Source organism: Petaurus breviceps, unplaced genomic scaffold (genome assembly GCF_028583685.1).
Source record: "Petaurus breviceps papuanus isolate PSGF00001 unplaced genomic scaffold, PetGlider_PUasm1.0 90407, whole genome shotgun sequence".
Lineage (NCBI taxonomy): Eukaryota > Metazoa > Chordata > Mammalia > Diprotodontia > Petauridae > Petaurus > Petaurus breviceps.
Genome location: NW_027187241.1, coordinates 1337947 through 1351476, shown reverse-complemented (window position 1 = coordinate 1351476; position 13530 = coordinate 1337947). Strand labels below are relative to the sequence as shown.

General features: G+C 35.9%; 1 protein-coding gene across 5 annotated transcripts in view; it reads left to right on the top strand.

The window, feature by feature from the left end:
* Positions 1 to 13013, top strand: part of ATL2 (atlastin GTPase 2) — a 91426-nt gene extending 78413 nt beyond the window's left edge. For 4 of the 5 annotated variants that reach the window (XM_069108597.1, XM_069108598.1, XM_069108596.1 and 1 more), the window contains 6 exons: positions 3242 to 3380; positions 4324 to 4451; positions 5957 to 6013; positions 7445 to 7516; positions 8367 to 8798; positions 11084 to 13013. In XM_069108597.1, the coding sequence (XP_068964698.1) occupies positions 3242 to 3380; positions 4324 to 4451; positions 5957 to 6013; positions 7445 to 7516; positions 8367 to 8798; positions 11084 to 11203 (948 nt within the window). In that variant the 3' untranslated portion in view covers positions 11204 to 13013. The other variant, XM_069108599.1, reaches the window with a different exon arrangement.
* Positions 13014 to 13530: the final 517 nt, after the last annotated feature.

The window sequence follows — 13530 nt, the reverse complement described above, 5'->3', positions numbered from 1 at the left end:
CTAAGGTGTTGTTGGCCTAGTTGTAGGTTGATATAACCATTCTGGAAAAGTTTGGAATTATGATTCAAATGTCCTTATCCTCTGACCCAAAGATTTTACTAATATACTAATTTCCTAATCTACTAAAATGCTAATATACCCTCGGGGAGGTAATTGACCACTGTGTAGAAACGTTTCATATACACTGAAATATTTATGGCAGCACTTTTGTGGTAACAAAAATGGAAAGTAAAGTAGATGTCCATTCATTTAGGGAATGGCTAAACAAATTTAGGTACATGAATCTAATGGACTGTTACTGTGTAAAAATTATGATAAGTATAGAAATTTTATGATAAATACAGAAAAACCTGGAAAGACTTACATGAATAGATCCAAGATGAAGTGACCAGAGGAAAACAGTACCCATGATGTTACAATATAAATAGAAAAGCAACTACCACAAAAGAGTCAGAACTGAAAGTTGTGAAATTATAGACTCTATTTGCTCCCAAAGAAGAGATAGTAGAAAATACCCTTCTTTTATCCTCCCTTTCAGAGGTTGGGGTCTGTTGCTTTGTAAAGTTTCATTTCATCTTTTTTGATTGGTTTTACTACATTTCTCTCTCTCTCTGTCCTGACTATCTCAGCAGTCTTTGTTCTAGGTGATTATCTTGCAGTGGCTAGGGGAGGGGAAGGGATACAGGGTAAAAACAAGTTCAAGAAAAACAAAAAAGAACAATAAAAATCTATTTTAAAAAATAACTATGGGATTTTATTTTTAAAAATAGAGAAAGGAACGCAGTGGTATCTTATCAAGAAAACCATTGTTTTACACACATTGACTCTTAAAGCTAGAAGGGGGCCTCAGTGATGATCTAATCAGTCCTCATTTTACACTTGAAAAAACTGAGGACCACTTGTCCACTGTAGTTTTTCAGTTGGAACTAACAATAGTGTTGTACCAGAAGTGAAGAGACCAGAATTCTAGTTCACTGAAACAGAATTTCAGTCTTGAGTCCGTGTTATATGAAAATTGATTAAAGAACAAAACTTGTTTAGCTGGGAATGGGGAAGTGAGGGGGAGGTGACACCTTTCTTCCAAGTATTTGAAGGGTGGATTCTTCTTCTTTGAAGTCTTCAAACAGAAGCTCTGAGTTTGACTATGTGGCTGGAGAGGTCCCTTCCAACTCTCAGATTCTTTGATTCTCTAAACTAGAGTTCAGGTCTCTTGATTCCCGGTGTGATGTTCTTTTTCACTACGCAACTTATAGACCTCCACCAGATCCCATTAAAATATGAAATTAATTTAATACATAAGTGTCTCTGCAGTACAAGTTTTTCCAGAATCTACCCTGAAACACCCCTAAGATACTGTAATGTAATGCCAAGGAAAGGCAACTTCCCAAGGTTCAAAATACCAGCATAGGTGCTCTCCATTTTACTCAGTAACAAACCAAGAACAGAGAAGATCAAAACATGACATCATTCAAAACACAGCATTTACTATTAAATAATCTCCAAGTATTACCCCACCCCAGGACCTTCCATTCATTCAATCAATTACAAAGTCCCTGTTCTAAATACTACTCCACCCCTAGGCTGTACCTTCATTTAGTCCACCACAAAGCCCCTCTTCTCAAATGGAGATTAGTTTCCAATCTAAGTAAAGTATATTCGTTTGTTCAACCATAGAACACAAAAAGGTCAAAAGTTCCCCACCCCTGGATCACAATTGAATCTACCCCAGATAACATCAAGTTTAAGCACAGCACTTAATACCCAAATGGAGGTCTTTTCTTCATCTTGACACAGAGGCAAGTTCTCAGCAATCTTAGTTCCTGGGGAGACAAGGCCCAGCAAGGCCACAAGATACATTGCCAGTCTCTTCATTAATTCATCCTCTGTCTGTAGAACAGTCCTAGAACCCCTGAAAACATTAGCAAAACCCTCTCCCAGGATTTCTGTAAACATACAAGAAAATCCTTCTTCAAGGCTTCTGAACCAACAGAAAGGTTCCCAGACCCCTGCAACAACAGCACTGTCCTTCACCAGTGGACAGTATTCACTCTCTGTCTGGCAGGACAGTCTCAGGGCTTCTTAACCAAAAGCCAGGTTCCAGGACTTCTTCAGCAACAGGACTGTCTTTCACCAGTGGACAAATCTGGCAAAACAACATCAAAACAGACAGCCAAAGTACCAGCAAAACAGCCATGTCTCCTCAGTCCTTGGCAGCTCAGGGGGCAGGTCTCAAAAGTCCAGGGCAATTCAAAGTGGCCCTCAGCAATCCATTCAGTCTCTCTCCGCCTCCACTAGGGTGCTGCTTCCAAAAAGTTCTTCTGCCTCTCTCTTGTCTCTCCAAATCTAGGTCACCAGCTCCTCCCAGTTCAGGACTCTCTTTTCACATCAATAAGTCCATCCCACAGGTGGGATTAACAAGCTCTGGGTTTTAACGCAATCAGTTTGAAAACCAAGCCAATACAGGGGGATCTTTGTATTCCATTACTATCACAGATACCCACAGACTCCCACCTGAGAGCGATGTAGGGAATGATAAAACAGTAAGACTGGAGGAGAAGGTGGCAGCCTTTTCAGGGGTGAGGGGGGGAGGGTAGCATCTGAGAGCTGGGAGCAAGACGTCGTAAGAGGCAGTCCATCTGCCCGATGGCATCTCTGAGGGGCAGAGGCACTTTGGTGATACTCATCCAGACCGTTTTGTCTCTACTAGCACAGCTAGTTGGGATCTGGGGTTGCAGAGCATCAACTCTGGGTTGCAGAGCCTGGAAACAGGAAAGACCTGGAGCCATCACTTTTGTAGTTGGAGAAAAGGGACCAATGTGGGGGGAGACTTTCCCCAATTGGAGAGCCTTTCAGGGAACCCCAAGTCAGAGGGGGACAGGATAGAACTTGTCATAGAATTATAGACTTAGGTTTAAAAGGAACCTGAGAGGTTGAGTCCAACCCTCTCCTTTTGCCTATGCACAAACTTTAATGTGACCTGGGTCACCCAGGTGGTAAGTCGCCAAGCTAGAATTGACCCTCACATCTAGTATTCTTTTCTTCCTTCTCTCTCACCCTTTGAATTTTGGTACTCAGGCTTATGAAACACTGTGAATGGCTGTGTTGAGTGGAATCTGAAAAGTGCCTTTGCTGATTTTCTTATACTTCCCCAGTGTTTACTGGTGGCATTTAATCATGTTTGTTTAAAAATAATTCCCTTACATTTATATCTTTATCTTGTTTTCTTCTTACCTCATTACAGGTAAAGCAAAACCAACATGAAGAGCTGCAGAATGTAAGGAAGCATATTCACAGTTGTTTCTCTAACCTTGGTTGTTTCCTGTTGCCACATCCTGGTCTTAAAGTCGCAACCAATCCAAGTTTTGATGGGAGATTGACTGGTAGGAATTTCTCATTCTCGTTTATGTGAAATACTGGTTATTCCCACTTTTTAAAGCGAGTATTAGTTGGATTTTGTTGGGATATAAATGCTTTGCTGCTCTGCTTTTCTGTTTTGAAGCATTAAAAAAAAGTGGTTACTGTGCTCCTTGTTTCAAGGTTTTTAAAGCTGAGTTTTGTCACAAATTCTATCTAAGCAGAATTTTGTCCCTGCTTATTGCTAGTGGCAAAGTTTTGAAAGGTTGAGCTTGAAGACTGTGTATACTCATTTTTATGACATATAGCAGTATACTAAGAAATTCTAATGTACTAACAGATATAGATTTGGGTCTTCTCTTTTTGTTTGAGAAGATAGTGTAGTACCTTTTTATGTAGGTTTGTGGAAATAAATGGAGAAGGGTTGAGGATTGAAGAAATTCAGGACTGAGGAAAAACAAAACACAAACATTTAAATAAAAAAAAAAAACACCAGCAATTTCTTACCTATGAACCACTGACTGGAATGAGACTTTTGACTCATGGGTTATTCTCATTCTATTCATACAGTACTCATTTATTAAACCCCTTCTGTTTGCCAAGTATGATTCTAGAGACAAAGTTTCATACATAAAACATTTCCTGTTTTCTATGAATTAATGTTGTAAATAAGACATAATTTTCAACAAGGGTATAGGGAAACTGTTTATAATGTTGGGTCAGGTACTTGCTGTATCAATTTATATACTGTGTATAATTAGCTCAGTAAAAGTGATGTAAATTTTTTGAATTATGTGACCTAAAAAAGAAAAATAATTATCATAGCTTCTCAATGAAGCTGTGTAAATGAAACATGGTTTCTGTACTGATTTTTCGTAATAGAAACCTATTGTAATTTTATACCACTGGGGACTGAATCTCTATTTCTTTTGTGACTAATTTAGTATTGACTAATTCCATCTCTACTAGATATTGATGAAGACTTTAAAAAAGAACTTCGCAATCTGGTTCCGTTACTGCTTGCCCCTGAAAATTTGGTAGAAAAAGAGATAAGTGGATCCAAAGTGACTTGTAGAGATCTTGTAGAATACTTTAAGGTAGGCAAACTCTGTTATATTTAAAACCACTAAAATATAATTTCCTAAATTAGAAGTGATAGCTAGCTCATGGGGTATGACATTATTACATGGAAATGTGTTAAGAGAGAACTGGTTCTTAAAGCAATGACAAAGGAATATTTTAAGTCTGTTCTCCTTTGCTTTTGATGAATAGAACTTGTAATTGGGATGAATTGGCTTCATTTCCTGCAAGATTTTACTTATTTTCATAATTTTTTTGCCTTTATTCTGAGGTTTGAAATGGAGTTGGTGGGTGTGGGAGATAACAAGAACAGTGACATTCATGATATTGTAACTAGCATTTATGAAACCTGTTAGAATTGAGAATCATTGATTCCCTGTCTCTGGTGATCAGGAAAAGTCTGTTTTGGAGGTGGGACTGTTAAGAGCAGGTGAAGTATAATCAATGGCAAAGTACCTTTATGGCCAGCACGTTAAGCAAACTTCACTCCTCTTCAGTTGTTTTCTATCCAGAGTGTTAGGGTTACTACCGCTGAGAAGGGTTAGAGTAAATAATGTAGTGGAAAATCAGTTCTGCATTAATTATTCAAAATTTGGAGTAGGGCTTGGGGGAAATGAAAGTTAATATTTTCTCTTCTAGCTCCAGCTCATTTTCTGAAAACTTTTGCTTTATGTGTAATATAATTTTAAAACTTGTATTTCTGAATAATTATATATGGCGAAGTAATATAATTTTGATAGTCATTTATATGGAAAATTGTGTGTGTGTGCATGTGTGTGTAGGTGGAAGGAAGGTGAAATGCTCCAAACCTGATCCTTTTCTCTTTCTAGCCAAAAACTTTCCCTTAAGAATGGAATATGATGAAAGATGCTGGCCATCATATAACCTTGAATTTTAAAATTTTTGCATTGACTGTATTTTGCATAGAATTGTGGGGGTCTGAGTTACCTATAGTTGAAAGCAGATAAAATTTTTAAAATTTATTGATCTTTTTTTTCTCTCTGTATTATCTGTATTTCTTTTTCTTCCCCTGCCTTGTCTCTGAGAGCTATTTCTTTTGATAAACAATTTTTGAAAGTTTAGTAAAATTAACTAACATATTGAAAAAGCTGTCACATGTAGTATTCTTCATTGTAGAGGCATATCTTCTTTGGGGCTAAGCTTGAGCATTGTAATTTCAGTGCATTCCATTTTGAAGGCTTTCTACTTTTTTCCCCCCATTTATGTTTTGTAGTTATTCTACATATTGTTTTTCAGGTTCTATAAAGCAGATCTAATTTAAGACATGTGGAAATGTTTCAGTTCAAATATATCCTATAGTCTTTTAGGTTTAATTTACCTTTTATTTAATAGCTTTTTAAAAAGGGGGCAGGTTGATAGCCTTGTGAAACCAATATATGATCTCTTTTTGTGACACTTAATCAGTATGCTTTACTTTCTCCCTATTGTTTTAAATTTTGTCTTGGCATTTTTGAACAAGATTTTAAGAGTAACCAACTAATGAAGATTTAATTGTTTTTAGGCTTATATTAAAATATATCAAGGAGAGGAGCTTCCACATCCTAAATCTATGCTTCAGGTACTTTATCTTATTTTGTATACTTGAGGGAGAAATGGGCTTAACATGGAAAGTTATACTGAGGTTATGAACAAATTTTACATGATTTTCAAACTATGTGACTGCAGTTTTGAAGATAATCTAAAGTCATACCTTGGATTGGGGAATTTGACAAGTGTTTTGACCAGCTGGTTTGTCTTGGCATAGAATAATTTAGTTTAAAAGGCTGATTTTATTCCTTATCATATACTGGTTGTGTATGGGTAAAGCACTGTACTAGAAACTAGAAACTATCTTGTGTTATAAGACCTTCCTTTTAGGGACTTGAATTATCAAGGTTTTTCATAAGTTTGTTAAGGATGATGACTTAATATAGATACCTGAACTAAACTTCCCTTTTCTTGAGGCAGAAAAAAAAATACTACATTTTAGTTACTTTTATTTGTCAGTAATTTATCTTTTAGAATGAAATTTGTTTTCTGAAAATGTGATGATTTGGGACTTGGTTTGTAGGAGTAAGAATGTATTGTATTATTTTCTTAGGAAAATTTTGATTAAAGAGCTCTTAGGATTTGCTTCGTTGGACAGCCTATCAATTTTACAGCATAGGAGGCACATTTTCCCCCAAAATATAAAATTTATCTTTATGGATTGGAGTATGTCTTACCTTTATATGGATTATGTGTCTATGTTTTTACTTTTGCATGGACTATGTGAGAAAGAAATATTAATTATTCTTTGAAAGGAGATGTTTCATTTTTAAACCTATTCTGACCACCTAACTTTTTTTTTCCCCATTTTTGGAGAGGGGAAGGTGGAACAGTTGGAGTTAAGTGACTTGCCCACGATCACACAGGTAGTTTTTTGTGTTAAGTGTCTGAGGCTGGATTTGAATTCAGGTCCTCCTGACTCCAGGGCCGGTGCTCTATTCACTGCGCCACCTAGCTGCCCCACCACCTAACTTATTTTTGGATGATTCGTAGCTGTAATTATTTGGTGTATACCTAGGTAATTTTAAATATTAATATCATCGGATTTAGATCTAAAAAAACATCAGTTTTCTAGTCCAACCCCCTCATTTTACAAGGAAGTTTGAGGTCCATAAAGTTACTCTTCAAGAATTCACAGGTAGCAAGTAGCAGAGGTGGGCTTTGGGCACAGATTTTCTGTTCTTTCTTTTACATTATTCCATGCTTTTACCTTAACATAAGGGAAATGTAATTAGGAAAGAACATAGTCACTCTCTTCCCATTCCCCTCCACTCCCAAAATAATATTTTCATAAATCAAATAGAACTTATCGTTGAGTCAGATGAATCTTTGGACTTCTTACTATTATTGCTCCTCTTCTTGAAAGAATGGTTGTATATGATTTTTCATAGCTTATGTTTGAAGATTAACATTAGACATCAAAAGTGTTCTTATTTAATGGAAAGTTTGTTTTTCTTTAAAGGCAACCGCTGAAGCTAACAATCTTGCCGCGGTAGCAGGAGCAAGGGACAGCTATAGCAAAAACATGGAGCAGGTTGGTGATTTATAATTTTGCAGTTGTTTGTGATATAAAATACAGTCTTGCGTTTGCATCCTAGTTCATTGTCATCCTCACAGGCACATCCTTGTTGCCTTCCTCAGGCTCATTTCTTGGAAATAAATTTTTTTACAAAGATTATGTACCGTATAAGAAGGAAAAGAGGCCTCAGAGCAGACCATAAGCCATATGGATAAAAATTTTTTTATTAAGTAATTTATAATGCCGTTAGTAGTCTCTGATATAATAATCAAGCTTAAGGCCCATAGTAGTTTCTAAAATCAACTCTAAATTTAAGATAAATTGGGTAGTGTATTTGTTATACTTTCACCATGTACCTTCCTAGCAATTTTCACTATATCCCATTCAGGTATGTCACTCAATCTTTATTAAGTGCCTACTACATTCCAGGTACTGGGAATTCAGAGATAAAAATGAAACTGTCACTGCCCCCAAAGATAATGACATTTCATCAGGGAGGATGAATGTAGGCGCAGGCAGAATAAAGGTGACCCAGAATAATGGAAGTAATTTATCTTCCACACTTTAGTTCTGTTGTTTGTGTAAAGATGATACTGTAATACTTGGAAGTTTTGGGTCTGTTTTAAATGATCTCTTTACACTTCTGTTTAGAAGGGAAATGATTTAGTGTGCCTGTGTTATGAGGCTTAAACCTTTTTGATGAAGCACATCATTCAATTTACTTGATTTCTACTCTGAGCTATTAAGACCTTGGGCCTTGCGTAGTTCTGTCATTGTAAGAATTAAAACTAGGCAGTTTTTTTTTTTTTAAAAAGAATGTTATTTCTAGAAGGTAGCTCATTGTACTCCCATTTTACTTACATAGGTATGTGGTGGAGATAAGCCTTACATTGCACCTTCGGATTTAGAAAAAAAACATTTGGATTTCAAGGAGATGGCTGTCAAACAGTTTTGTTCTGTGAAAAAAATGGGAGGAGATGAATTCTGCCGTCGTTATCAGGACCAGCTTGAAGCTGAGATCGAAGAAACCTATGCAAATTTTGTAAAGCACAATGATGGCAAAAACATCTTCTATGCTGCTCGTACCCCTGCCACACTGTTTGCGGTCATGTTTGCCATGTATATAATCTCAGGACTGACTGGCTTCATTGGCCTGACCTCAATAGCCGTCTTGTGTAACCTGATAATGGGTTTAGCACTGACATCCCTTTGTACTTGGGCATATGTTAAATACTCTGGGGAGTTCAGAGAAATTGGAACAATGATTGATCAAATTGCTGAAACACTATGGGAACAGGTTGGTATATATCTTTTAGTTTTTTATTGACTATTCTGTCTCCCCCCATCTTGATGTTTTCTTCTCCATTGTTTGAATAACTATTCTCTCTCGTACCAGATGTTATCCTCTCTGGATCTTGGTTTTCCCTGTCTGTAAAATAAGGGGGTTGAATTAGATGATTAGAATTAGATGTCTAGGGTTTCTTCCATCTTTAAATCCCACGAACTGGTGATTGTATTTATGTGCTCTCTGTTGAGTGGATTTATAATCAAGATGTCAGTGTGTTGTATGGGTTGAAAGATTTATTTTCAAAATCACGATGATTACACAAGCTTGGCTATACCAAAATCGACATCTTTGGAATAGACACCTAATGCCTTTTCTTAAGTTTGATTGTCATAGAGATATAGTCAGTTCAACAAAAAATGTTGAGTTCAGTTTAAACAAATGAGAGTGTTTACTGTGAAGTTTTTGATGAGTTTTCTTTGGAATTTGAAAAAGTCCTCAATAGTAATATAATCAGTGAAGACTTAAAGAGGGAAGACAAATAAGTTTCACAAGCAGAACTAATATTTTTGAAAAGTGCTACTCACCATTATGAGGAAGAAGCAGTGCACGGCCGTGTTCCATAGTAAATATTGAGTAGTGGACATATCTACAGCCAAGTGACAAAGTTGCTTACCAGGAAGATAAGGTTGACAGACTGAAGCACTGTGAAGAAAAAAGCCTAGAATTCATTGTGTATTGGACCCGAGAAGCTCTTAACTTATTAACTCATGACATGGGAAGACAAATACACTGGAAGTCAGGAGGACTTGTTTATGGATTTTGCTTTATGGTATGGTCGAAGTCAAACTTCACTAATACTAAGCAGTTACTCAATTGGAGCGGCTATGTCTGAAGCTGGCATTTATATGCTGATTTTGCATGTAGTACACAGATATGAAAAATTATCATCTTGGAATATTTGAACACTATTCAGACCAAAAATAAAGCTGCTGTCATTTGTGAACAGTATAGTAGTTATTTTCAGTTTGCATTCCTGTAGCCTAGTCAGATAATTGATCAGGAAGCTATAATTCATGGTTCTTATGCTTTAAAAAATATTTTTTTAAGTAAAAAAATTTTGGGGAAAATTATTATCTTAATTCTTTCCCTCTCCAGTTTATCTCATAAAAATGCTTCTTTCCTTCTTCTACACACTGTAATCCACCCATAAGAATGATGACTTATACACTTAATTTTTGAAATAATATTATTTATTCATAGTTGACAAGAAATCACGTATGTATGGACTTAAATCCCTCCCTATCCTGAAAATTCTCTAATTATTTCATAGCATTTTTGGTATCTTACTAAAGGATTGATTTAAAGATAAAATCTTCAATTTGTTACTTGATTGTTTTTGTAATGAGTTTATAACCCCCCCATCCTAGTTTCTTTTTATTATTTTAGAGTATATTTTAATTATTCGGGTTCTTGCTTTAAAATAATCTCCTGTGCAGCATTAATTCTAGAATTTTGAGTGTCATTAAAACAGTCAGCCAGGTGAAAACAGTACATAAAATTATTTTCTGTTAGTTTGAATTCCATTGATTACTATTCAGAGGACAAAATCTCTCTGTTGTTATTAAGTTTGTCTAAATTTCTTTGCCTTTTTCTTTTCTTTTGCCTCAGAGGAGTCCCAGGAAGGTGAGAAACCTACCAAGTCTCAAATTTCTTAGTCTTATACTCTGTCAACTTCAAGTCAATCTGACGTCATTTTCCTAACCAATCACTCCATGTTTTAGGTGTTTTCCAAACTGTTTGAAGTTATTAGACGCCGAATGGTTCATCGTGCTCTTTCATCAGCACAGCGACAGAGACTGTCATCCAACAATAACAAGAAGAAAAATTAGACAGTATTTTTAACTTTTCTGTATATGAAGTGTTCACACTTACACATGTAGGACACTAAGCAGGACCGTCTGGGCCGGTCGGTCTGCATAAAATGCTGTAAACATACCAGATTGATGCTGCAGAGAGGGTATGGAATTGCACATAAGTCTCATAGGAACTATAAAATGGTTTGAATTCAGTGGCATACCATATAGGAAGAAAATAATTTCTATTTTTCTTTGTAAAGTGACTAAATACATTATTTCCAGCAGTATTGCTTATTCTTTTGAAACTTTTTAGTTTAGTTTTCCATATTCTTGGTTACTTTGCTCATTACTTTGAATTGAATTTTAAAATATTTTTATATGTAATTTTTTTTTACCTTATGGCTTTTTGTTTTGTTTTGCACATTTCTCATACCACAGGTATTGAAGCCCCTGGGTGATAAATTGATGGAGGAAAACATAAGGCAGTCTGTAACAAACTCTATCAAAGCAGGCCTGACTGACCAGGTGTCTCATCATGCCCGATTAAAGACAGACTGACAGTTCATCTCCTCTTCAACTCTGCTCTCCCGTCCTTTTTCATGCTTGCTGTACAATGAGAACTCAAAATAAACCAAAGTTTACAATCCACTATAGAAGTAGTTTAGTATAACTGGCTCCACAGATTGTTGCCACAGAGTGTGAAAATTGGTTGTTGGTTTTAAGCATTCTCTTCTTCACTTGCTTCCAAGACACAAGTTAGTGCCATGGAGACTGAGAGAGGAGCATTCTTTTATCACGCACATTTGTGCCATGTTTAATTCTTAATTTAATCTGCAGTCTCTGGCTTGTTAGAAAAATTCGTCGTCTGAAAAGGATGTATCAGGGAAATATTTTGAGAAATCTATTAAAGTGAAATCTTTTAACAGAATGTAAACATACAGTGTCCCATTGAGATTTTAATTTCTGGAGTAGCTGTGAATCAGAGTCATTGTGAGATGGTAGTGACAACTGGCACCAGGGATGTCTTTATTGAGCCATGACATTACAAATGTAGATTGCTTTACTGCCGTCAGTACCAGTGTTACACAAAGTGCATGTATCATCAGATCTTCACAGAAATGACAGGACCTCACCTTTGTCACTAAAGAGGTGATTTTGGAGTGTACGTTTGTCTTGCCTTCTTAATTTCCATAGACTTGCCCTAAAAGGAGATGCATAACTGGGAAATGGAACTGTCTTCTGCAATTTAGCCTTTGTGTACATAAAATATGCCATTAATTTTACTGGGGGAGAAATTCCAGCCAAAAATGTTGCCTACAGCTATGAGTTAGGATTGTCTGTACAGTGTGTAGCTTTTATTTTCTGAAATCACAGGGCATGTATATGAATTATAAATATATAAATACGATTTTGTATTAAAAGTTTTGTAGTTTATGGCAAAATCTGGTTCTGTAGTAGGCTAAGTACGATTTATGTAAAGGAATGTTTGTGGCTCATGTAAATGTGTGAATGCATAAACAATTTGAAGTTTTTGATATATTTGTGATATTTACCTGCCTTGAGCACGGCATTTTTCACCCCTTCCCCCTCCCCCTCCCCCGGGAATTCAGTGGGAATGTTTGTTGTGAAACTTTGTCTTCTGTTGCATTTTAAAAGTTATTTCCTGTAATTTATTTTCAGTACATAATTAAAAATTGGTTGTGTGTGTGTATATATATATATATATATGTATTTCATATATATATATATATTTCATATATATGTGTATATGAAATGAAAGTTTTGATTCTTTTTTAAGGAACTCTTCAAATATATATTCCACAACACAAATCATGTTTGTTTATCCTAAAATGAGCATGAGCAGGAAATGCCCAAATGACAGCTCCTGAGGTACTATGCCTTAGTAATGAAGCTAAATTTGTGAAAGAATATAGTTACTCTTTTTTGTCTGTCTCTGTTAGAAGAAGAAAAAATTGTCTGAGTCTAGGTGTAATTGTGGGGTTTTGTTTCTATTGATGTTTGTTTGTTTTCATTTGGGGGTATAAGTTAGGGCTGATAATCTACAGTGACCTGCACTTGTGAAAACACACACCTTGTTCTCTAAGTGAAAAAGAAGTCAGACGTCTCACTCCATTTTGAGAGTTTGGAAACACACTTTGATTTTGTATCTTTTATTTTCCCTTCTTGGAATTTTGTTTTTATTATGGGTTGTATTTATTTCTATCCACATTAAATTGATACCAGCTCACCTATTTTTAAGCAAAAAGAATCCACCTGAAGTTTGTATGTTTTCTTTTATCACCCTGTTTAATAATGCTGTGGATTGTTTATGAATAGAAAAATAAAAAGTTGGCTGTGTCATAGCAAAGCTTTTGAAATTGAAGATTGCATTTCACATGTTTCTAACTAAGAGGGTGATGAAACCCAGACCACTTCATTAAAGTAGTTCATGCTTTTAGCATTTCCTGACTGGAAACGTGGTATTGTAGAAAGAATGTTTAATTTGGAGTCAGACCTTGGTTCAAAGCCCTGCCTCCCATACTTTATAGCTGTGTGACCTTGGACAGGGATATATACCTCGTCTGAGCTTTGATTTCCTCATCTGTAAAATTAGAACTACCACCAACCTACCTCAGAAGCCTTATGAGGATCAAATTATGTAAACTGCTTAGCTAGAATCTGTTACCGAATTGAGAGTAATTTGATTCTATAAAAGTCATCTAAAGAAATCTTTTCCTTTGAACAGCAAAACTCTGACCCTTGTTAAGTAAGTAAATGGTAGGAACACAGAGTGTAACAGAACTATAGAATCAGATGAGTTTACTGTCAAAATTCTTGGTTTAGTATCCATCAATTTTTTAAAGGCTTTATTTGCAGAGGTTTGT